At 48.0% G+C, this 24,953-nt stretch overlaps 2 protein-coding genes and 1 pseudogene across 2 annotated transcripts; 2 read left to right on the forward strand and 1 right to left on the reverse strand.

The window, feature by feature from the left end:
- The first annotated feature begins 9,488 nt into the window (after positions 1-9,488).
- On the forward strand, positions 9,489-11,674 carry LOC100283461 (uncharacterized). Its single transcript, NM_001156362.2, has 3 exons — positions 9,489-9,775; positions 9,854-10,111; positions 10,918-11,674. The coding sequence occupies exons 1-3, from the start codon at positions 9,719-9,721 to the stop codon at positions 11,365-11,367; spliced, it is 765 nt and encodes a 254-aa protein (NP_001149834.1). The 5' UTR covers positions 9,489-9,718; the 3' UTR covers positions 11,368-11,674.
- A 449-nt stretch (positions 11,675-12,123) lies between these two features.
- Positions 12,124-12,973, reverse strand: LOC100280949 (translocator protein homolog). The gene has a single exon (NM_001153869.1). It carries the CDS (start codon positions 12,903-12,905, stop codon positions 12,339-12,341), a length of 567 nt encoding a protein of 188 aa, NP_001147341.1. The 5' UTR covers positions 12,906-12,973; the 3' UTR covers positions 12,124-12,338.
- A 2,125-nt stretch (positions 12,974-15,098) lies between these two features.
- Positions 15,099-24,953, forward strand: part of LOC103637275 (pyrophosphate--fructose 6-phosphate 1-phosphotransferase subunit alpha-like) — a 33,975-nt pseudogene continuing 24,120 nt past the window's right edge.

Below are 24,953 nucleotides of genomic sequence, written 5' to 3' on the forward strand. Positions count from 1 at the left end.
AAATCTTCACAGCTGTCAAAAAGATGCTCATCGATGAAAAAAGGGCAAATGGACCGATTTGTTACCCGAGGCAGTCTGGGCACTAAACACGACTGAGTGCAGGGCGACCGGGTTTACTCCTTTCCGCCTTCTATACGGATCGGAGGCCATGACCCCACAAGAAATAAAACATGGGTCCCCGCGAACAGTTCCATCAGCCGTCCCCGATGTGGACGAGCCAACTTCAAAGGATCTCATTGACGGAGACCGAGTCTTCGCCCTGCAGGCCCTAAACAAGTACCAAGCCCAGACAAAAGCATGGCGCGGCCACGCAGTCATCCCGAGGGAATTCAACGAAGGGGACCTCGTACTCGTCCGAACAACTCGGACAGAGTCCAGGGGCAAGCTGGAGCCCAAGTGGGAGGGCCCCTTTATAGTCAAGACGAAAGTTTCCCCCAGCGCTTACAGGCTCACAACGCCAGACGGCGAAGACCTGGAGCACTCCTGGAACATCGACAACCTCCGCAAATTTTTTGTTTGACTCATCAGGGCTGAGTTCGCCCTTGTAATTCGCAAAAACAATCTTATACCGGCCCGCACTCTTTTCCTCCCGGGGGGTGAGGTTTTTAACGAGGCGGAGCCATGCAATATATGTGTGAAAAATCCCCCGCAAAAACATGCGTCGAAAAAAGACCGCGACGACGGTCTTCGACATTCGACCAATACGAGGTCACCGCGAGGCTAAGCGCTAGCCACCCTCGCGTGCGACAAATCCGCGCAGAAGTCGCCTAAGGGTGCAGCCGGACCAGCACAACAAGTGCGAAAAAACCGAAGTTTACCGCGAAGACTATCCGCGCAGAAGTCGCCTAAGGGTGCAGCCGGACCAGCACAACAAGTGCGAAAAAACCGAAGTCTACCGCGAAGACTATCCGCGCAGAAGTCGCCTAAGGGTGCAGCCGGACCAGCACAACAAGTGCGAAAAAACCGAAGTCTACCGCGAAGACTATCCGCGCAGAAGTCGCCTAAGGGTGCAGCCGGACCAGCACAACAAGTGCGAAAAAACCGAAGTCTACCGCGAAGACTATCCGCGTAGAAGTCGCCTAAGGGTGCAGCCGGACCAGCACAACAAGTGCGAAAAAACCGAAGTCTACCGCGAAGACTATCCGCGCAGAAGTCGCCTAAGGGTGCAGCCGGACTAGCACAACAAGTGAGAAAAAACCGAAGTCTACCGCAAAGACTATCCGCGCAGAAATCGCCTAAGGGTGCAGTCGAACTAGCACAACAAAAGCAGAAACGACAACATCAAACCGTCCGCGCCGAGACCGACTATACGCGCACCAGCACAGCATAACAAAACACACCAGACCAAGTACACAACGCCTTCGCAGGCATATACAAGTGAGGGCACACAACCTCATCATACAAGCCTTTACACATATACAAGCGAGGGCACCACACTCTACATCGGCTCAACCTTAGGAATAATTCCCATCTCCCTATAATTAAATAACATTATCCTAAGCTCCTCACCCGCAAAAAGACTTCGCAGTTCCCCTTCACCTGTACTCACGGCGGCTGGCAAAGACAACAGTTCCTGCCGGCCAGCCCTACTCACACGAAGCCGACCCCCCTCCGCCCCACTAACTCTACGCTTCGCGACCGCCCTTCGTCGCCGGCGCCCAGTGCTAGGACCAGGCACATCTCCTGTGTCCATGGCGTGCGGTGAAGCCTCCGCCGCAGCCACATCCAAGGCCGCAAAGTAGTCCAAGTCCTCCTCCGACGACTCAGTCCACTCAACCGAGCTCCCAGAGTCAGCAAAATCAGAAAACTCAGATGCAGATCCACCACATTCATTACCACCATCCGCGGTCGAAGCCGCCAAAAATTTAGTAGTGGCGGTTGCATGCGCAGGCCCAAAATCTTGAACCTGCGCAGCAACCAAAATTCAGCAACATGTCCAAAAATCCCTAACCATCTACACCCACTACGCCACCTGTGGAGCCTCCGCCGCTGCCTCCGCCGTTGCCTCCGCCGTCGCCTCCTCCGCCACCGTCGCAGGATCTTCAGCACTCGGCGCAGCGGCTGCGGGGGCATCAGGCGCGCCTTCGGCGGTCCCTGGGGGCAAGTCTCCGCCGGTCGCAGCAGATTGCGGAGGTATCCGGTGCGCCTTCTGTGATCTCCGGGGGCGGCTCCAGGGCGGCCCCGGATACGGCCTCCGCCGGGGTCGGCTCCGGCTCAGGCGGCACGCTGTTCAACGCCCCGAAGTCGTCCACCCTCTCGCCACGCGCCGCCTAAGACACAACACACAAAAATTCAGCAAACCCACACATAGCCCACATCCAGCAAACGCCAAACAAACGAAAACGTTACCTGAGCCCTCGCCGTCTCGGCGCGCTCCCTGACCACCTCGCGACCGTGTGGACCCCACATCCGGTCGTAGATGGCCCCGGCGGATTCCTTCACTACGGGGTCCTCAACCTTATAGATATCTCGCTCAAAATCTTCATCGGCTTGGTCGAAGACCTCGAAGTGCCGGCACCCTTCGCGGGAGAGCGCGTTCATCGCCCCCTCGCAGGTAACCAGGGAGGCATACGACATAAACCCCCCCACGACAGTGGGGAGTGCCTGTAGCTCCTCCTGCACCCACTCCAGGCAGCGAAGTCCGGGCTCTCGGTCCGGCACTTCGAAGTCACCGGTCCGCGCGCCCAACTCATGGTATGTATCCATAAGTTGTTTGCGCGTCCGTTCGGCCTCCGCGCGTGTCGCGGCCTCGGCCCTCTCCACGCGGCTCTCCAGGGCGATGAGCCGCTCCGGCAGCTGCTCGGCGCGCTCCCTGGCAAGATTGCCCTCCGCCCGTGCCAGATTAGCCTCCGCCTGCGTAGCCTGCGCCTTGACGAGGGCCTCGTTGGTCTCCCTCCTCTCCCCCGCCAATTGGCGCCGGAGGTCAGCCTTCTCTCCCTCCAGCGCGGCCACCTTGTCCGCCAGCTTGCGGCACTTGCTGTCGGCAGCCGATTTTTCGCGGACGGCGTCAGCATGTTGTGTCCGAAGTCTCTCGACCTCGGCAGACACAACTGCCGTGAGGGCCCCCGACACTGTGCGGTTGGCGAAGTCAGCCACCTGCAGAACACACGTAAGACCGCGGCCCCGCCAAAAAAACACGAAGTCTAGCTCAGCGGACCTGACTTAGCGCCTTCGTCACCTCCTTCAACCGGCGGGACGCAGCGCCCGCCTCATCCCTGACAGCCGCGAGGGCCAACACCTCGCCTCCGGCGCTAAGAGCCCCGCCCTTCGCCTTCGGCACTACGACAGCCGTCGTCGTCGCCGCGGCAGGCGCAACTATAGCAAGTTGGCCTTCGTCCGACCCTGCGACGTATCAACGAATAAATTAAAAAAAAGGGCCAACGACTTACCACCAAGATAGTCCTCCACACTAATATCGGTGGCGAAGTCGGCGACACGCTTGCCTGCCGACGGCAACGCTCGGGCCGCCTTCGCGACCTCCGGCACTCTGCTGGACGGCGGCACAGCCTTCGTCGATTTGGAGCCTCCGGCGCCTGCCATTGCCTCCGGCGCTTTGCTAGACGCAGGGACGCCCGACTTCGCCGCCAGCGGCGGCCGGCCTCCGCCGGGGGCCGTAGCCTTCGCGGCCCCCCGCTGCCTCTTCGGCCTGGCTTCAACGAGCCTGACAACCGCCTGACGCTTTTGTGCAGCTCCCTGGCGATCCTTGTCCATCACTGCCGACACAACAGCAGCAATATTCCGCCGTAAGGAAAAACACTCCATTCACGAACCATGCGAGATGTAAAAAAGTCCTCGCCAGCCGCGCGGGGGATAGGAACATTCCTAGGCCAACAACCCCCGGTAACCCTCAGCATCCGAGCCGAAGACTCCCGGAGCTCGGGCGAAGACATCCTTCCCCCCGGGGCCGCGCATGTCCTCATCAACTCTCTAGCAAAACCATCAGAAACCCCAAGTCCTCCCATAGCAGTACCTAATTTTCTCTTTTTAGAGGATGGGGCGGCCGCCAGCGCAGGGTCGTCTCTAGTCTCCACCACCGGCTTCTTCCCACGACGGTCCACATCATCTTGACCAGGATAGCCGTCATACGACAATTGATTTAATTCAAAAACCCTGTTCAAACGGTCATTCGACCCGCGGATATCCCAGCTCCGCTGGCCCTCTGTCCTCGGCACGTAACGTCCAACGAGCCGCACCGCCCCATCCTTCGCCTCACGCACAAAGGCGGCCGGATCGCGGCTTTGCAGATTCAGCGCGAAGGCGGGACTTCGCACCACCCTACCACCATGGAAAGGCATCTGGCGAGGGCACACTTCGCCCAACGCCCAGCCATGCGCCAAGGGCCATACCCCGTACGCCACAAATTCTTCAACCAAATCGCGCCCACTGCTCAGGCCGGCGGCGCACCGAAGGGCCCCTTCGTCCGCATCCTCCTCCGCCACTTCAAAGGGCGGGTATGCTGAGTAAAAATGAGAACACATCTCGGACACGGGGAGTCCCTCATGGCCTTCGACGGTACCCTCAGCAACGTAAAACCAAAACTCATTCCAGTTGCCCCACTTGTTGCGGGCGCAAGGAACCAACTCGACTACCTGCATCGTGGTCTTGCCGGTCTTCGGTGTGAACGTGCAGGACCCAAACTGAGCAACTTCGTCTCCAATCATCCTCTTCTGCCAGTGCAAACAATAATACTTCGCAAAAACTTCGACCGATGGTTGTCCGCCGTACGAAGTCGTCGCCCAGACATACTTCGACAGAGCCACCATGGCATTCGATGTCAGCTGATGTATCTGAACGTTAAACCTGCGCAGGACTTCGCCAACAAATCGGTGCGCAGGCAGGCGGAGACCGGCGGCGAAGAACGCCTCGAACACAACCAACTCGCCCTCTGGCTCGGGAACTTCCTCCGTCCCCGGGACACGAGCAACTCCGCCGCCGAAGTAACCCAACCGCTGCATATCTTGCACGCGGACCGATGACATCCACGACACGCCAAAATCAACAGAATCGCCGGCGCGCAACTCCTCCGCCATCAAACTACTCAGCGTCTCCTCAGACGGGGCATCGGCCGGTGGCGAGGCGGCGGCCGGCGGCGAGGGGTCGGCCGGCGGCGTAGCGACAGCGAAAGAAGAGGAGGTCGACATCGCTACGTACCGTCGGCGGCGGCGGGCGGTCTGCTTCACTCGAGCCAGATCTCCGGCGAACAAGAGCACGGCGGGCAGACGAGCAGCAAGACGGTGAAAAAGGCGGCTAGGGTTTTCGCGGAGCGCGGAAAGTGAAGTTCAAAAAGCGCCGACCCCCGCCCCCTTTTATAGACAGGGCGCGGCTCTTCGGGAAACCCGCAATCCAACAGGGCGCGGCGCTTCGGGAAACCCGCAATCCAACAGTACGCTGTCAATCAACGGTCATATTAAAAACCCCCGCGGAACCACTTCGAGCGAGGGCAGCGTCTCCGCCATCTAGCGACGTCTCCGGCACCAGGTGACTTTGTCGAACTGGTCCCTCGGAGGGCAAATGTTGGGGCGAAGGCAAAGACGCCACCCTTCGCTCGAAGCCTTCGCTGCAGTCGCTGATCTGACAGAGACAAAACGGGCAGGGACACCCTTCGCCGGTTCGACACCAGACGAAGACCTACGTCGACGTCATCCCACAGTGCGGCCTCGTCTGCTCAGAGGCCCAGCGTGTGATCCGGCCCATTGTAACGGGCCCTGCGTGGCCGCCGCGTGTTACGGGCCTAATTTGTAAAGGCATCCCTGTAATTACAGTCTGTAACCCCGCTTTATGGGAATATTCTGGGGATAACCTAGGTAGCTGAGGGCACATGCGTCCTTAGCACAAGGCGCTGGGCGCTCAGGTACCTATAAATACCCCCGCACAGTGCCCGTGAGAGGCCACATTAACAGAGCTATTGCCATCCTGCACGTAACCCTGTTAACGCTACTATTCACCCTTGTTGGCCCCCCTTGCGAGTAGAGAGCAAGTGCCAACAACTACATCAACACCTTTTGTAGGCATCAACAACTTTGAGTTGAGGACGATTCAAAACCAAGAAGGGGAGAATGATGAGTATATGGATATCAACTATATGGTGAAGGCTCAATCAAACATAGAGTCCCAAGCTCAAGGGGAGTTGAAGTCAAGTTTATTTGTGAATCCGGTTCGGACTGCACGAGTGGGTCTCGCAAAAACGGATGCTCAGACTACATACAGACTCCATTTTTGACGTTCTAGATATCGTTGGAAATCTAAGGAGATAAGATTTCTAACCCATTTGGTTGCACATCAAAATATGCTCGGATATGATGGGAATCATCATTAAAAGATGATGTCCAAAATCTACTAGAAATCATCGACGCTTGTTTTTGGGCCTAAAGGCCTTGTACATCTTAGGTTTGCTCTGCCACCCCCTTGGACACTGCCTGAGTCGAGGACGACTCCAATTCAAGTGGCAGAGGATGATGAGGACATCACTCCCATACAAATAATGCATGGACTGACAACACGAGCACGTGCACGACAACTAAATTTTCAGGTTCGTTCTTACCTAGTCAATTGTATTTTAGAGATTACGCTTTGTGCCATGGATGTTTTGATGATTAGGAACCTTGGAGAGGACCATAAAGGACTTGGGAACGACCAAGATACCAAGGATGAGAAGATAGAGCGTTCACAACAAGAGAAAGCCAAGTCCGACTCAACTTCGTCTCCACCTTGGAGTCCAGGACCAGTCTACACTAAAACGGACGCCTAGGATGTATTCGAACTCCGATTTGGTTGGTATTTATATGGATGGAAAGATAAGAAGATAAGCTTTCCAACCCAACTAGAACCACCTTAAAATTCATCCTGAGTCAACGGTAATCCTCGAAACAAGTCAGCATCCATATTCTGTTTTGGTGCTACGACACTGTCTGTTGGGATGTTGGGTCGTGTATCGTGTTGGAGCCCATTAGGGGTGCGACCAGGGTTCACGCCCGCCCCTAACCTCTATTTTAACAGCAGCTGCCACCACATTAGAGTTTCGGTTTTGCTTAGATCACATATATCATCGAACAATATCGTCGTTCATCGGTTTGTGAAACCCCACCTCGTGATCAATGCAGTTTTAATTGCGTTCTTCCTGTTCTTGCTTGTGTTCTTGATTGCGCTTGCTGGGATAAGCCTTCATGGAGAGGTCACTCGTGTGTCACGGGTGATAACCAACGGAGCAGTGGTGTAGTGATTGCGAGGATCCGTTCGTTTGGAGCCTTAGTTATCAACATCGAGATCTCCACCCAATCAAGTTATCCTACCTCACGGAAGATTGGACCTTCGTCTTCTATCACCTGCCAAAAGCATCTTCGGACAAATCGGTCATATACGAAGAAACAAGCTTCAGGATATTATTGTAAAAGGACAAGGGGCGAAGCCAGGTAAAGCCGAAGCAAGTCTTCTCGGACTCGCTCGCCAAGACGATGAAAGGAAAAGACGTCCTCACCCTCGCCATACTAAATAGCTCAAATATATAGGCTTGAGAATGTAAATGTAATTTTATCAAAGTTGTACTCTGCGTCTATAAATAGAGGAACAATATCGTGCATTTGGACATCTTTAATCGGAGAAAGAGCGGGCAACTCTTATCTACGAGGCTGTAATTATTCTTTCGTCTTGTAAGCTTCACAAAGCCAAAGGTATAATTGTAATATCTGATTTAATACTAAAAAAACCGAAGGAAGTAAGTAATGTTTATAAGAATACATGATATGTTTCCTAGCAGTGTTTATAAATACTCTATGTTACAGTTGTAAATAAATGTTATAAATACTCTATGTTGTAGCAAGATTTGTTTGATAAATCCTTTAGATACCATCCGTCACTTGTTCACTATTTCTTTTTTTATTACATGCAGAGTGCAGTGTATGTTTTGAAAATAAAGCATCAATTGGAAACTATGTGTATCTTGCAAAAATGATCAAAGTCATAATTTATTCTAGTGACAAAAATATTTGTATTCCATCTTCTCCCGAGTGAAGGTCCTATGTGAAGCATGTGAAATAACATGTATTTTCCATTTTTAATTTGGCATGATATCTACTTGGATATGTGAATGGATATTGATTTTCCATTATTTTACTAAAATATGATATTATTATTATTCAAAATTTACTTGTTTTTGTGAGCTTTATGAGGCCATTTTATCTTTGTCTTTGTATTCCAAGCATTTATGTTTCTATGATGCAGCTAAAGTTTGAAAGTTTTTGTGCATGGAAACCATGCTGACTATTTTTTTTACATTTCTTGCATATAAATTGGGCTGTTAGAGTTTGTATGGGATGGGACACTCCCACCTGTTTCTAAACCCTCTCTTGTGGGGCTTTTATCCACTAAACCTAAATATAATAACTAGTTTGACAACCCTATTTTTTAAAGAAATTTTTATTTTCTCAAAAGAACTTAATTTATTTTCTCTTATAAAATTGAAATCTCTTTAAAAAGGAAGTTATCAAACTAGCACTAAATACATGAATAAAACCCCAGTGAAGTTTTCTCCCACTGCGACCACTAAACTAGCCCGAAGCGATTGATCTCTTCCTTGATGAGCATAGCTTACGAGGTGTGTCTTTTGGTTTGGATGATACTATCTTCGTCACAAATATATGATACTATTGATTTTTTTCGAAAACTTTGGCCACTCATCTTATTCAAAATATTTATTCAAAAATATAAAATTCTAAGTCAAACACAAATTACCTTAAGTGATAAAACAACTCATAAAAATATAAATGATAAATTATTGTTTTTTAAATAAGACGAGTGATCAAAGTTTTTAAAAAAATCAACTGTGTTATATATTTATGAACGGAGTGAGTATAAAACAAACGAGGAAGAAGAAATTTGATGGATGCAAGCTAAATTATGTCATTGTCAGCAATCATTACATTTGCTAATTTCCTGAATGAGACACTTTAGTCGCTATTATGAGCTTATATAAAAATAATATTAATATTTATTGTTTCTAAGTAGTTTTTGCTACAAAATTATTTTATAATCAAATAATACCATTTATCTAACATTATAATGTCTGTGTTTTAATAGATTTAATAAAATTTAAAGTTATCTGACTTTTAAGGAAAAAACAGAGAGCTGTATTTTTTAGACTAGTACCAATCGTTGTGTGTCCACTAGAAACTTCGCTTGTTGTTTTCAACAAGTAGCCTGGGATCTTTTAAAAAAAAGGACCTGACAAATCCCAGCTGCCAAGGAAAACCCAGGCGGACGGCGTTTACACGTTTAGCGCGTGAACACGGAGCCGCCCACCCCCCACCACACGTTACATCCCCGCCGCCCCACCCACCGGAACGAGGGCCCTGCAGATACAACTGCCCCACCGCCAGCCACACGAGCGGTGCCGGCCCTTCGAGAAGCCGCCACGTCACCACGCGGTCGCGGGACGGTTCGGCTGCCGCTCGAACGGAATGCCTCAGTTAAGCTGCTTCGCGACTAAGCAATTTATTTATATTTGCTATAAAAAACGAATACATATAGAAATCATTCGAACTGTCAACGAATTGAATTGGCCGCGAGTTTCCTACCTATAAAACGACCCGGATCCCCCACCCCCACATTTCCTCATCGTCACAACGCGTCCTCGAATAAAAATCCAGACGAAACCCAAAATCCCCACCGAACGCAACCTAAAATCTCCCCATCCCTCCTCGATCCAGCCCCGCGGAGAAGAGCCATGGCCGATTCCGCAACCAACGACGCCCCCCTGGTCGCCAGCAACCAGCCCACGGAGGTAAGCGACGCTCCTTCTCGATTCGATTTGGCGGGGTTTGGAGGGGGCGTGGCTTCTCATGGCGATTGATTTGGTCAGGAGGAGGTGACGGTGGAGAGGGCCGCGGCGACGGAGGAGCAGGAGGAGGAGAGGCTGCGGTACCTCGAGTTCGTGCAGCAGGCGGCGGCGCAGGCGCTGGTGCTGGCGGCCGCGGCGTACGCGTACGCCAAGCAGGGCGCCGGCCCGCTCCGCCCCGGGGTCGATCAGGTCGAGGGCACCGTGAAGGCCGTCGTCGGCCCCGTCTACGACCGTTTCCACGCCGTCCCGCTCGACCTCCTCAAGTTCATCGACCGCAAGGTGAGGAGGCGGTTCTCCGTATGTTGAAATTGTGCTGCAAATTAGGCGTTCTATGAAATGAAATTTACAGGTGCAGGTTTCCACGGTGGAATTTTGCCAAAAAATATATATTTTGGATTGAAATCTTGTCAACTTAACTATTTCTAGCAGTTAACCATCTCTATATTCAATCTCCACTCTGTAAATATTGTCATCTATTTTGAGTGACCGTATGATTGAACTGCCGGACACAGTTTAAGGGTCTGGATTGGATAATGTTAATTGACCTGTTGCTAGAAATATGTTCTTGTTGTCACGTGTACTGGCAGTCTGAAAGGGTTTAGTTGCAATGCGTTGGTATCATGGTATTATTAGTTTGACAACTGAAGTAGCAAATTAGGTTTTTTTTGGAAGGCAGAAGCATCAAGCACCACTGAACCAACCAAACAAAATGTGTATGACCAAGATTTGAGGTTTATTGCTTAAGGATTACAAGCACCAACTTCTGGCGAGTTCTATTAGGAACTATACTATGTTTGTTTATGTATTTGACTAATCATCATGGTACAATTTTAACTGATGTTTCAGATACGTTCATCAGCTCCTTGAATCTGCCTACCCATGTAGAGCTGGTCACTTACTCGTGCCCAGTATATTGTTCATTTTTCACACGCTTCTTGCAAGTCAGGCCGTTATACGTTATTGTATACGCACTACAAACTCTGAAGTCGTTGTGTTGCCATTGTCTTGCATTGTTCCATCATCTGATTTGTGCCACTGAGCGAAGAAATGATCGACGATTTGCACGTTCTGCCCCCCACTTGCAGGTTGGTGAGTCCGTTGAGGAGATAGACCGCCGCGTCCCTCCAGTGGTGAAGGAAGCCCCAACCTTGGCCCGCTCGGCTGCGAAGGAGGTTCGCCAGGCCGGCCTGGTGGGCACGGCCACTGGCCTTGCCAAGTCAGCCATCGCCCGCGCCGAGCCAAAGGCCCGGGAGCTCTACACCCGCTACGAGCCTGTGGCAGAGCGGCGTGCCGCCGAGGCCTGGGTGGCCCTGAACCGTCTCCCTCTGGTGCCCTCGGTCACCAGGGCCGTCCTCCCCACTGCCGCACAGCTCTCTGCCAGGTACAATTCGGCGGTGCGTGATGGTGCCAAGCGCGGGAACGCCGTGGCCACCTATCTCCCGCTGGTGCCCACTGAGCGGCTCGCCCGCGTGTTCAGGTACCCCGTGGCTGACGTTGCTGCAGCACCAGAGATGCAGCCCATTCCTTCCCAGTAGAAGATGAAATGGAATGTGAACTGCATAAACCAATATCAAGAAGTATTACTGTGTTTTGTCTTTGCGTACCTTATGGTGAACTCATGCGTGGTTCAGTATCGTTTCATTCCTTTTTGTTGCAGTGAGCCTACACAAGTTCGTCTTTGTTTTATGGATAATATGTATAACATTATCTATTGGAATAGCAATGTTGATGCTTGTGCTTTGTCATCATTTTGAGTACCCAACGCGTATGTGCCTATTGGCATTTCGGCTGTTGTGTTCCAAGTAAATTTAACAGAATTTAGGATGCAAAAAAGAAGATAATAAAGAGATCACAATTAGTGCTCTAGCGACTCCTCTATAAGAGGAAAATGTTGTTTCTTCGCTCTATGGATAACCAAAGCAAATATTTTTTTAAAGAAAACCCAGCAATTTAAGTATGGTCGGCAGAATCCCATCAAAGATGTGATCATTTCTACCGACCCAAATGAGTTCATTAGTATGATAATTTTCATGTAGAGAGAGGCTTCCAATTATCTTCCTTCTTAAAACTTCAACCCTTCCAGGCTCCATAGTGCGTAATCAATTCCTCTCCTATAGCCACGTCCGTCCTCACCTCACGCCGCCCAACGCGTAGGTCGTAGCACATGACACCATCCATCTCTTCGGCAGCTGACTATTATTTTCGGCAGCTGACGTATGACAGCACATGACAGCCACCATCCATCTCTCCCCAATCCCATACGTCGTCATAGTAGTAGAACATACACGGTATACACATACATTGTTACATCGCAATCGAAATTTAAGAACATCTTGTAGTTGACGAGGGGCCTGGCTGCATTCTCAGATGAATATGCAGGACACAACAACATACTCAGAACGTATACTGTACACAAACCAACGCATTATTACATGTTCACAACAAATAACCAGGGGCCTGGCTGCCGAGGATCGAACACGAACAGCGCGCGCGTGTTCTCGGGAGCTCAGAGCATCTTGTAGTTGACGACGGCGAGGATGACGGCCCAGGCGACGGCGGGCTTGGCGAGGTCGCCAGCCACAGGGTTGACGGCGCCGAAGCCGCGCGCGCACGCCACGGCGCCCACGGCCATGGCGGCGCAGCAGGCGAGGCCCGCGCGCGCCGCGGCGTGGCGGCCCAGCACGAGCGGCGCCCACGCGAGCGCGGCGCCGAGCCGCGCGGCGTAGGGCAGCAGCGTGGCGGCCGGACGCGCGTGCAGCCCGCCCTCTGCCCACGCCATCCACGCCGCCAGCGCCAGCACCGCCTCCGACGCCACCGACCCGGCCCGCACCACCGCCACCGTGGCGGAACTCGGCGGCGGCGTGGAGTGGCCCGCGGCGAAGAAGGACAGAGCCACGAGCGCCGCGGGGATGGACACCGCGGCGGCGACCGAACGGAGGCCGCGCCGCCTCCTGCCGCCGCCCGGCTTCTTGTTGGGACCCGAGACCGCCGCGATGCCGCCGCTGGCGCCGTCGTCCCTGCTGCCACTGGCAGCGACGCGCTGGGTCACGCCCTCGTGCGCGGCGGTCGCCATGGCTGATACGATCGCGGCGAGGTTCGCTTAATTGATGATCGAGTCCGACTGTCCGAGCCGATTCTCTCAGGCAGGGGAAGCCGGATCGTCGCAAGACGCGTTCTAAATACGCGCGAGGCTTGCTCCGAGCATGGACACGTGTGGCGGGAAGGTGACACGTGCAGAGTGGAGCCCTTTAAACTATGGAGCTTCCATGCCAGGTGACTGCGAGGCTTCTGGAGTTGGAGGTGACTAGGACGATCGAGCAGGACAAAACAAATGCTGACTGAGTCTTTTTTCCCTTATAAGCTTATATAGGGGATGTAATATGGTTCGGAAAATATCCGTCCGGATCCGGATTCGAAGATGGTGAACACTGGTTCGGATGGAATTTTCGGATATCCGGACATTTTTTCGGATAACGGATACGAATACGGATATTTTGTTCGGATATCGAATTCGAATACAATATGTCTGATATCCGTCGGATATCGAATATCCGGATATTTTCTCGGATAAATCTTCTCGGATATCCGGATATCTTATCCGGATAGCTGTGTGCATTTTGTTGATTTTTTGTAGAAAAAAATTAATAATACACAAATAGCCTCAGAAAATTATGAAAATTTATGGAGGCATACCATATGTTCATATATAATCCTCCAAAATATTTGGACCATAAAATCCAAAATATGATAGTGTTTCTTACATTTCACTTTCACTTGTTGTGTGAATTACACGTGAAATCACTCTAAGTATCCAAGTTTTTTTTATCATTTTCATGTGGAGACAGGTTATATTCTTATAGAATGTTTATTAGTTTTGGTATCTTATTTGCATTTTGATGATTTTATGCAAAATAAATTAATAACACGCACATAGGCTAAAAATTCATGAATTTTACAAAAAAAAGGTGACATATGAACACATATAATACAAAAATGTTTAGACTCAATGAGTGGATACATGATTACAACCATGATACGTGTGGAATGATGTCTTACATGATATCCGACAAAAAATTCGTTACCGACAATATCCGTGTCCGACTAGTTCCGTATTTGACACATAGCTATCCGTATTTGTATCCGAGAACATCCGTATTTGTATTCGTATCCGAAGCTATCCGTATTCGAATTCGAATCCGAATAAAAATATGAAAACAAATATGATTTCAGTGATATCCGTCCGTATTCGATCCGATTACATCCCTTATATACGTCAAATCCAGAAACCCTATTTGCCGTACAAAGCTGCGAGCCTGCGATTATTAGGGACTAACATCACGTTAGGAGTCCAGCATCACAACCTCACCAACTTCGAAAATCTACTATACTAAACACTGTATTTGAAAGATAAAAAAAATCACGGGGACATTTCCATCTTGAGGGAAGATCGTTACATGTTAGAATTACTGAGCCAAGTCCATTTAATTTCTACGAAAATCATAAAGCCGATGTGTATGATATTGTGAGTGTGAAAACATTAGTCAGGTAGAGGAAACTCAACTCACTTGTTCTTCCATGTGTTGAGTGGGAGCGGGGTGAAAGGCGTGGGCACACGATATATGCGTAAATGGTTCACCGAATTTGAGGTCTAAGCCTTGTCGCCTGCGATCTGATAAGTTTGTTTTGGAATCCTTATCTAATAAGGCTTGTCAGTTGTGGATCAAGTCAACTGATCCTTATTTAATACAGTTAACTACTTTGTAACACTCTAAATTTTAGAATAAAATTTTCTTTGCTCTACTTTCAATGTTCAGATGTTACCCTAGCTTTCCCCTCCCTTTCCCTCTCTCCTTTCCCTTCCCCGACTTTCTCCCTCTCCAATCATGGCCATTGGCTGGCAGCATGTTAGGAACACGACCCATATGGTACACGCCGGCCCAACTAGCGTAGATGAGAACTATAAGGAGCAGTAACAATTGAATGGCGAGGGCATCGAAAGCTTATTCAGAAACACATCTCCATCTCCACCGCTCGGGGTGTCTGTGCTTCATCTCCAAATCTCCATCTAGAGAGCTAAATCTCGCATCCCTTCCTGTTCTAGTGTTGTACTTCTCCATATAATTTGTAGCTTGCTGCAAACCTCCCTTCCTCCTGAGGTTGTATAATCAGGTTACCATTGAACTGAGCTATTCTGTGTATGAGTTGAGAAGTGTGTTAACAATTGGTATCAGATTCGTTCAATCCTCGGCTTCAATTTGCCAACACCATGTCTCTCGATTTCAAGCTCATCCTCGACGAGTTCAACCAGAGGTTTGACAAAATAGAGACTCGCTGGTACCAGCGCTTCTTGCCCTCCGTGTACCTCGACCTCCCGCCTACCCCCCTCGACGTCAACCACTCCTCCTTCGACGCGTCCGCCAGCGTGCCACCCACCCCAGCCATGGTCGACTCCTACGCCCCGGACCCCGCCACTCAATTCGTCGGCTTCGACTTCGACCCTGTGTCCTTCTTCAGCAACGGGACCAACTCCGACCTCATGAGCCCTGCCTTCCTCAAGGGCAGAGAGGAGGCCAACAAGTTTCTGCCCTCGCAGGATAAGCACGTCATCGACCTCGATCCACCAGAATACTCCAACAGATTCATCCTCCCCACCACCTCCACCAACGAACTCAGCATCTGCCCGCTGAAAGTCACCTAGAGGGGGGTGAATAAGTGAAACTTGAAAATTATAAACTTTGAACACACACTATGTCCGGGGTTAGCGTTAGAATTAAATCGGAGTGCGGAATATAGTTCTCCTTGCTTAGAGTTGCTCAATTAATGCAGATAATTTTTGGGAGCAAAGTCAAATCAATATGAGCAAGGGAACTTTTAGAGAGAGGAAAGAGGGGAAACAAATCAAGTGAAGATCAACAAGTGAACACAGTGATTTTTTACCGAGGTTTGGTTCCAAAGAACCTAGTCCCCGTTGAGCAGGCCACAAAGGTCGGGTCTATTCCAACCCTTTCCCTGTCTCAATCGGTCACACAGACCGGTCGAGGCTTCTCCTTAATCACTTGGGTCACTAAAACCCCACAAGGATCACCACACACTTATGTGTCTCTTGCTAGCTTTACAAAGCACTTTAGAAGGATTAGAATGAGAAGGAGAAAGCAATCCAAGCAACAAGAGCAACAAAAGAACACAAAACACCCTCTCTCAAGTCACTAAGAAATTGAGTTGATTTGGAGGCTTGGAGAGGATTTGGTCTCTTGATTGTGTCTTGGAGTGTAGCCTTTTGCTCTTGTATTGAATGTTGAGTTCAGAAAACTTGGATGACTTGAATGGAGGTGGTTGGGGGTATTTAAAGCCTCCAACCACTTCCTAGTCGTTGGCTGACTTTGTTGTCTATGGGCACACCGGACAGTCCGGTGGCGCACCGGACATGGCACTATTCAGTGTCCGGTGCGTGCCACGTCAGCTGCCCGTTGGGGTTTGGAGAGGTTGACCGTTGAAGTCCTTTGTCTTCTTGCTGCACCGGACAGACGGTGGCACCCCGGACAGTCCGGTGCGTTCTGACTTCGCAGCTCTGACTTCTGGCTTTGCACTGTACACTTTTACTGTTCACTACAGTCGACCGTTGAGCGCAGTTGACCGTTGCTCCGTTGGCTCATCGGACATGTCCGGTGCACACCGGACAGTCCGGTGAATTATAGCGGAGCGTCTTCCAGAAAAAATCGAGAGTGGCTAGTTCGTGAAGTGTTTGACCTAGACACCGGACAGTGTCTGGTGCGCCACTAGCAGCTCCATTGCTAGTTTTGCTCCAAACTTGGTTGAGTCCCAAACTTAATTTCTTTCTTAGTTAATGTTGAACCTTATGCACCTGAGATAAATGACAACTAGGCAAACTAGTTAGTCCACATGGTTTGTGATGGACATCAAACACCAAAATCGATTATAGGAAATGTTTTAAGCCCATTTCCCTTTCACCCGTGTTGGGTTTATGCTTCGTCGCCGAAGGTCTTATAAGAAGAAGTGGTCCTCGGCTGAAGCTGTTTGTATAAGATAGCCGAAGGTTCTTCTTCGTGAAGCTTCGGCATTATAAACCGACTTAAAGATAGAATGACCTTTTAGTCCATAAAGGTCTGAGTCAATGTTGTAAGTTTTTATAAGGGGCATACTTGTAATTCCTCACAGGCTGTGTCCTGTGCCTATAAATAGTGAACAGTATTCCGTTACTGTTCACGCATTCTGACGATTGCAATCGCATTTTTCGGAATTCAACCTTTGCCAAGGCATAGGTATTATGGTATTTGATGATTCAATATAGTAAATAAATGTAATATAATTAGTATATGATTCTTTTACACATATTATACCTTTTTGTATTATTTTATAAATGCCTATTGAAATATGATTACGAAGGTTCAACTTCGTAATCATACTCTCATTAACCTTCGTCCAAGATTCATTATCCCGAAGGGAATAATGTTTTAAGGACGAAGGGCGTTATTATTTAACATTTTATGTTGCCTTGCTCTTGATTTATAGCATTTGAGAGCAAGTCTCCAACATTGGCGCCCACCTCCGGTGAACTCACTTCCACTTTTTGATCTGATGGCTTCGTTCAACAACCAAGCTGGAGCTGCTTCGGACCCGAAGCTGGTGCTCCCGATCACAGGTGGCTCGTCCTCAGAGCCAGCTAACAAGAAACAGAAGAAGGAGGCACAGAGAAGAGTACAGCATGTTGGGGTGCAAGGACCCTTCATCAAGTCAAGATGGTCTCACATTCCTATTACCTTCTCCCAAGAGGACCTTCAGCTCAAAGATTACCCACACAACGATGCCATGGTTATCTCTTGTGTTATTAAAGGATTTCTGGTCCACAATGTTTTGGTTGATACAGGCAGTGCAGCTGACATCATATTTGCTAAGGCCTTCAGACAGATGCAAGAGCCAGAAGATAAGATTCACGATGCTACACATCCTCTCTGTGGCTTCGGAGGAAGACAGATTGTAGCACTGGGAAAGATTACCATGTCAGTGACCTTCGGGTTCATCAACAACACTAGAACTGAGCAAGTTGTGTTTGACATTGTCGATATGGAATACCCTTACAATGCAATTATTGGTCGCGGTACCCTCAATGCCTTCGAAGCAATCCTTCATCCTGCCTATCTTTGCATGAAGATACCTTCGGATCAGGGACCCATTGCTATCCATGGAAGTCAGGAAGCTGCAAGAAGGGCCGAAGGCAATTGGACTGACTCAAAAGCAATCCATAACATAGATGGAGCTGAAGCTTGTGAACAGTACAAATTCAGAAGGGAGAAAGCAGCTTCAGCAGATCAGCCGAAGCCTATGCTCTTATGTGAGGACATAGCAGAGCAGAAGGTGCTGTTAGGCTCTCAATTATCCGAAGAGCAGGAGAAAACTTTGATAAGGTTTTTGTTCAATAACAAAGATGTTTTTGCATGGTCGGCCAATGATCTCTGCGGAGTCAATAGAGATGTTATTGAGCACTCGCTCAATGTCGATCCATCCTTCAGACCCAGAAAGCAAAGGCTTCGGAAAATGTCAGATGATAAGGCCGAAGGTGCTCGCAACGAAGTCAAAAGACTCCTCAGTGCAGGAGTTATCAGAGAAGTGAAGTACCCAGAATGGCTAGCTAACACTATTATGGTAAAAAAGGCCAATGGCAAGTGGCGAATGTGCATCGATTTTACAGATCTTAACAAGGCTTGTCCGAAGGATGAATTCCCACTACCAAGGATAGATTCTTTAGTTGATGCAGCAGCTTCTTCAGAGCTCATGAGTCTGTTAGACTGTTATTCAGGCTATCACCAAATTTGGATGAAGAAGGAAGATGAGCCGAAGACTAGCTTCATAACTCCAAGTGGCACATATTGCTATCTTCGGATGCCTGAGGGGCTCAAGAACGCTGGAGGAAGTTTCAGCCGAATGACTGCGAAGGTTCTCCAATCTCAAATAGGCCGAAATGTGCTAACTTATGTTGATGACATCATTGTAAAAAGCACGAAGCAGGAGAATCATATTGCTGATCTCCAGGATACCTTCGCCAGTTTCAGGCAAGCCGGCTTAAAGTTAAATCCAGAAAAATGCGTCTTCGGAGTAAAGAAGGGAAAATTTCTTGGATGCTTGGTTTCAACAAAGGGAATTGAAGCTAATCCAAGTAAAATTGAAGCTATACTTCGGATGGAACCACCAACTACAAAGAAGGGGGCTCAAAGATTGACAGGAAGATTGGCATCTCTCAATAGATTCATATCCAGATCAGCAAAGAGAAACTTACCATTCTTCGAAGTGCTGAAGTCGGCCGAAGTCTTTCAATGGGGACCACTCCAGCAGAAGGCCTTCGAAGAGCTGAAACAGTATTTAATAGATCTAACCACATTGACTCCACCAATGCCATGGGCTCCTTTATTATTATATGTGGCAGCTTCGCACTCAGCGGTAAGTGCAGCGCTTGTCCAGGAGAAGCTTGATGGTCAAGTCAAAAGGCAGGCCCCAATATATTTTGTTTCCGAGGTTCTTAGTTTATCAAAGAAAAATTATACAGAGTTGGAGAAGGTACTGTATGCTGTCTTGATGGCCTCCAGGAAGCTTCGGCACTATTTCCAAGCTTACAACATAATTGTTCCTTCATCACAACCTCTGAAGGATATTATGAGGAACCGAGAAGCTACTGGAAGGATTGGAAAATGGGCTGCAGAGCTCAATGAATTTTGTATTGAATATGTTCATAGATCTTTGATTCAGTCACAGGCGCTGGCAGACTTTATTGCTGATTGGACGCCAGGGGCTCAGGAGGAGGAAACGAATAAAGACAACGAAGCCTGGACAGTGTTTTGTGATGGATCTTGGGGAACCTTCGGAGCAGGAGCGGCTGCTGTGTTGGTTTCACCTTCCAAAGTCAAAACTTGTTATGCAGCAAAGCTTGATTTTAATTTCACAAATAACATTGCCGAGTACGAAGCATTGATTCTAGGTCTTCGGAAGTTAAAAGCAATGGGAATCAGAAGGGCCATACTTAAAACTGATTCCCAGGTTGTTTCGGGTCATATTGACAAGAGTTGCAAGGCTAAGGATCCGAAGCTTGAAAAATATCTGGATATGGTTCGAAGAGTCGAAGCTTCCTTCGAAGGATTTTCTGTCAAAAATATCCCTCGAGGACAAAATGAGCACGCCGATTTGCTGGCTAAGTCAGCAGCACAGGGGCTGCCTTTACCTTCGGATGTGTTCTTCGAAACAATAAAAGCACCTTCGGTGGAACTTCTTGAAAGAGCAGTCCTTAACATATCTCCTGTTTTTAGCGAAGATTGGAGAACCGAGATCATCTCTTATCTTCAAGGTAAATTCCTTTCAGATGACGAAGCTTATAACAAGAGGATAGAGGCAAGAGCTCGTCCATATGTCATGATAGAAGGGGAGCTGTACAAACATGGAGTTTGTGCTCCGCTGCTCAAATGTTTATCCAGAACCGAAGGTATAGAGTTAATGAAAGAAATACATGCAGGCCTGTGTGGATCTCACATCGGATCTAGGCCGTTGCTTGGAAAAATTTTCCGTCAAGGGTTTTATTGGCCGAAGGCAGCTTCGGATGCAGCAGAATTGGTTCAAAAGTGCGAAGGTTGTCAGAAATGTGCAAGAGATCAAAAACAACCTTCGTCCTTAACACAGCTCATACAACCCACTTGGCCATTGCAAAGGTGGGGTCTTGACTTGTTAGGTCCGTTACCACCGGCCCAAGGGAACCTGAGATATGTTGTAGTAGCTGTGGAATATTTTTCTAAATGGATTGAGGCGAAGCCCTTAGCCACAATAACTTCGGCCACCGTCCAAAAGTTTTTCTGGCAGAATATTGTTTGTCGTTTCGGGGTGCCAAAGGCTATCACTGTGGACAATGGAACACAGTTTGACTCCGAAGCATTCAGGGATTTCTGTGACCAAATTGGTACGAAGATCCATTTTGCATCAGTTAGGCACCCGGAGTCAAATGGACTCGTTGAAAGAGCCAACGGCATTATAATGACAGGAATAATGAAGTTAATCTTCAATCAACCCAGAGGAAAATGGCCAGATCAGTTAACCAAAGTGGTGTGGAGCCACAACACGACAACATCAAGGTCTACAGGCTTCACTCCATTCAAGTTGTTATTCGGTGACGAAGCAATAACTCCAGAGGAAGCTAAAACCGGATCAATAAGGATAGTAGCTTCGACAGAATCAGATTCCGAAGCTGCTTATGCTATAGAAAAAGATGCTTTAGAAGGGATCAGACTGCAAGCCGTGGAGAATATCAATAAATATCAAGCCGAAACAGTCAAATGGCGGGATAGAAAGGTTCGGCTAAAAAATATTGAGCCAGGGCACTTGGTGCTTCGGAGAGTAGCCAACCCAGAAACAGTGGGCAAATTGCAGTTGAAATGGGACGGACCTTTCTTAGTAGCATCTTCGTCAAGACCCGGTTCATACAGATTGAAGGATATGGACGGCAACGACATTCCTAGGTCTTGGAATGCGGATGAGCTTCAGCGATATTATGTATAATTCGATGTAATTTTTCATATTTTTTATTTTTTCTTTCATGGCACCCTTTTCCTTTCCAAAGGGGGAGAAAGGTTTTTAATGGGGCCAGCATATGTAATTTTCTTTTTTAGTTCTATAAGAGCAAAATCCCCCAAAGAATGTAAATGTAAAAGCTGAGAGCGCATCATCGAGTGCCAAAAAGTAAAGGCGAAGAAGCTCCAAAGTCGTTCCTAAGGGAATGCAGAGCTTACAGCGAAAAGTCAACGCTGATTCCGCCAAAAGTAAAGGCGAAGAAGCTCCAAAGTCGTTCCTAAGGGAATGCAGAGCTTACAGCGAAAAGTCAACGCTGATTCCGCCAAAAGTAAAGGCGAAGAAGCTCCAAAGTCGTTCCTAAGGGAATGCAGAGCTGAGGTGTGATTGTTTTTAAGAAAATAATGGCTATGAATATGGCTTCGGATACGTGTTTGGCCAATCATTTGCACATCACATTACATCATAGCATTTGCATTCATAAACATTCATCTAGGCATATGTAGGATAATCATCTTCATCGCATAAATGGTTGCTTCGGCAAAAAGAGAAAAAAGAAAGGGAAAAAAGAGCTTCGTGCACAAAAAAGAAAGGAAAATGTTGTTTTCTATGCTTCGCTGCGTACGAAAAGAAGGGAAGGTGTTTTTTCACCTTCGGCTCAAAAGAAAATTTCGTCCACATCAAAGCATTTCTCATACACCAATGGAAGGATAAGGATATATACCAAGGTATGAACAGAATTCATTAAAGACAAGTCTTGACTACATTTACAAAAGTTATCTCAAAAGTTTTTCAAGTACTGTCTACAGTCTACTATCTAAATCTCCAAGGAGCTTCGGCTTCGGCGTTATTTTTAATCATCAGCTTCGGCTTCGTCATCCTACATGAATAAGGTCGTTGGAAGTCAAAATCAAGTTTACAGGAAAAGGTAAGCGCAAGGTATGGTTTCTTACTGGTTCAAGGTGACTACGAGCTTCGTTTCCAGCCTTCTCTCGCCCTCCTTTTGTCCATATCATTTTTACAAATCTGTTCGATATACTTCGGGCAAGATCGGGAATGTCGTCCAGGATTGATGGTGATAAAGTGAAATTTGGCCTGTTGACAATCTTCCCATGATCACAGCCAGCCTTCAGGAAAGCTGCAGCAGTCCCTCGAGAAGCCACCCAGGCACAGAAGTCACCGTGCCCAGCTATGACTTCGTCGAGCTCGTCAATTTCCCCCTCAATATGTTCGAAGGTCTTCGGTAAATCTTCAGCTGAGGGGGTGAATTTTTCACTGCTGGCTCCAACTGAGTAAAAAATCTTTCTTAATCGTTGAATGCACTTGTTGCTAAATTCCAAGCATTTTTCTTGAAGACTTGTCAGTAGTTTTCTCAAATCTGAATTTTGCTGAGCTTCGGCTTCAAGTTTTGCATTAAGATCTTGTTTTTCTTGTTCGAACTGCTCAGGTTGACGGAGAAGCTTCGTGTTCAGTTCTGATATTTTTGCTTCAGCTTCCGCCAATAAACCTTCGGTTGCCTGGAGCTCAAAGTTCTTTTTCTCGAAAGCATCTGATTGCTCCTTTATTTTGTTTTCCAAATTTCCAATTATAACTTCATGTTTTTTATCTTCAAGATCTTGCTGCATTTGCAAGGCTTTACTCAACAGCATACTCTACACGAACACAACCTTCGTCAGACATGTTTTTATTAGAAGCAATAAAAGTTAAGGGACAAGTTATTCACCTTGAAGTTGGAGTAAAATAAACTACCAACGACATGTTGTCGTCGGTAGCGGCTGATGTCTGCTTCTAGCTTCGGGAATCCAATATTCTTGGACAGGGTACTGATAACTTTGGCCCTTGTTTGGTCTCGAATACATTCTAATTTCTCATCATCAACGCCTCCGAAGAGGAGTGCCCCAGGTTTGTATCCACAAGATTTGGCATACTCTTTAAGTTCTTCTATTTCAGCTTTGGATAGATGTTCTCCAACCAAGTTTTGGAACACGAAGGCTTCGTCTTCTGAAGCTTCATCAGCAACTTCTTTTCCTTTCTTTGACGCTGCGGTCACGACCTCTTCGGCAGCAGTGGTAGCTTCTTTTGCAGCCATGTCTAACAGTATTTGGTCAATATGTTCAATTGTGCTCTCCAAATTCAAATCTTCAGCTGAGGCAGCTTCGGCAGCTGCGACCTCCGAAGGTGCAATTTCAATATCTGCCCCCTCTGCAGCCGTTTGTGTTTTTTGGGCCGAAGCTCTTGGCGGCGTCTTGTCAATCACCTCTGTCACAGTGATAATTCTTTGTTTCTTTGCCCTGATTGTTTTCTTCGATTTCTCGGGCTCCTTGTCCTTCTGAAAAAACTTTGTCAGTTGAGGACCCAGTGGACTTAGCTTCGCAGGTAAGGATTCAGTCATTACCTTCAGAATTTCCTCAACGTCAGCAACAGCAGGTGATGCGGGGGTTTCTTCTGCTTCGGATATTTGTTGCTTCGGAGACGTTTTCCTCTTCTTCGGAATTTTCTTCTTTAATGGTTCTTTTTCTTCATTCACGGCCTCAGTTATCCTTTTTCTTTTTTGACCCCCAGCACCTTTGTTCAGGTTTTCATAATCAGGGTAATCAAAGCCCAAGGCATCCAACACTCGATTTAGCCTTCGTTTCGGACGGGTTCCGAAGGCTGCGGTCATCAATTGATCTTCTTTCTTGGAATAGTTGCCAAGTATTTCATTGCACATTGCTTCAATTGTTTCCAACCACTCTTGGCAAGGTGTTTTAAAGTATTTCTTAAATTTAAAATAGTAAGGCAAACGCACAAGTTCACCTTCTTTCTTTTTCCCCTTCAGCTTCGGCATTTCCCATTCTTTTAAACTAGGAAAGACTTGGAAAGCCAAGAACTCCTAAACCAGGTCTCTTGTACTAATATGCTCTGCAACAATTCTGAATTCATCCATTGCCTTTTGTGTGGTACCGTCTACTGACATGTTGCAGAGAGGCCGGGTTTCTCCGAAGATTAGTTCGAGTGGACTTTGCACGAGTTTCTCCTTGTCATCATTAACCTTAACATAAAACCACTCAGACTTCCACCCTGCTGCCCATTTACTCCGATAGCTGATTACAGGAAACTTCGTAGTCTTCCGATAAGCAAAGTTGTAGCAACCAAAATTATCATGCAAGCCATCCTTTCTAGCCTTCGTCTGATAATGCAGTTCGTGAACCCGACAGAAGCTGTCCGCAAATGGCTCCACTGCTTGGCTTCGGAGTGCCCAGATATAAACACTGAGCCTAACGATAGCGTTAGGGGTCAGCTGGTGAAAATAGATACCGAACCTCTTCAGCACCTCTGCAATAATCCCGTGAAGGGGGAATCTTAATCCAGCCTTTAAAAAGCTCTTAAAAATGACAATTTCATCCTTTTCCGGCTTCGGGGTAGTCTCTTCTCCCCCGAAGCGTAGTAGCTTCTTCTGATCCTCATTGAAAAAGCCTGACTTTACCATTTTGGAGAGATCAGCCTTCGAAACGGTGGATTTTCCAAAGTCCAAGTGGCTGGGCTTACTTGGCATGGCAATACGATAATCGTCCTCGGGATC

The sequence above is a fragment of the Zea mays genome, chromosome 8 (genome assembly GCF_902167145.1).
Source record: "Zea mays cultivar B73 chromosome 8, Zm-B73-REFERENCE-NAM-5.0, whole genome shotgun sequence".
NCBI classification, from domain to species: domain Eukaryota; kingdom Viridiplantae; phylum Streptophyta; class Magnoliopsida; order Poales; family Poaceae; genus Zea; species Zea mays.

Coding starts and splice junctions, on each gene's coding strand:
- LOC100283461 (NM_001156362.2), top strand. CDS start 9,719: ATGGCCGATTCCGCAACCAACGACGCCCCCCTGGTCGCCAGCAACCAG. Junction 9,776..9,853: donor CCAGCAACCAGCCCACGGAG/GTAAGCGACGCT, acceptor TGATTTGGTCAG/GAGGAGGTGACGGTGGAGAG. Junction 10,112..10,917: donor TCAAGTTCATCGACCGCAAG/GTGAGGAGGCGG, acceptor CCCCACTTGCAG/GTTGGTGAGTCCGTTGAGGA.
- LOC100280949 (NM_001153869.1), bottom strand. CDS start 12,905: ATGGCGACCGCCGCGCACGAGGGCGTGACCCAGCGCGTCGCTGCCAGT.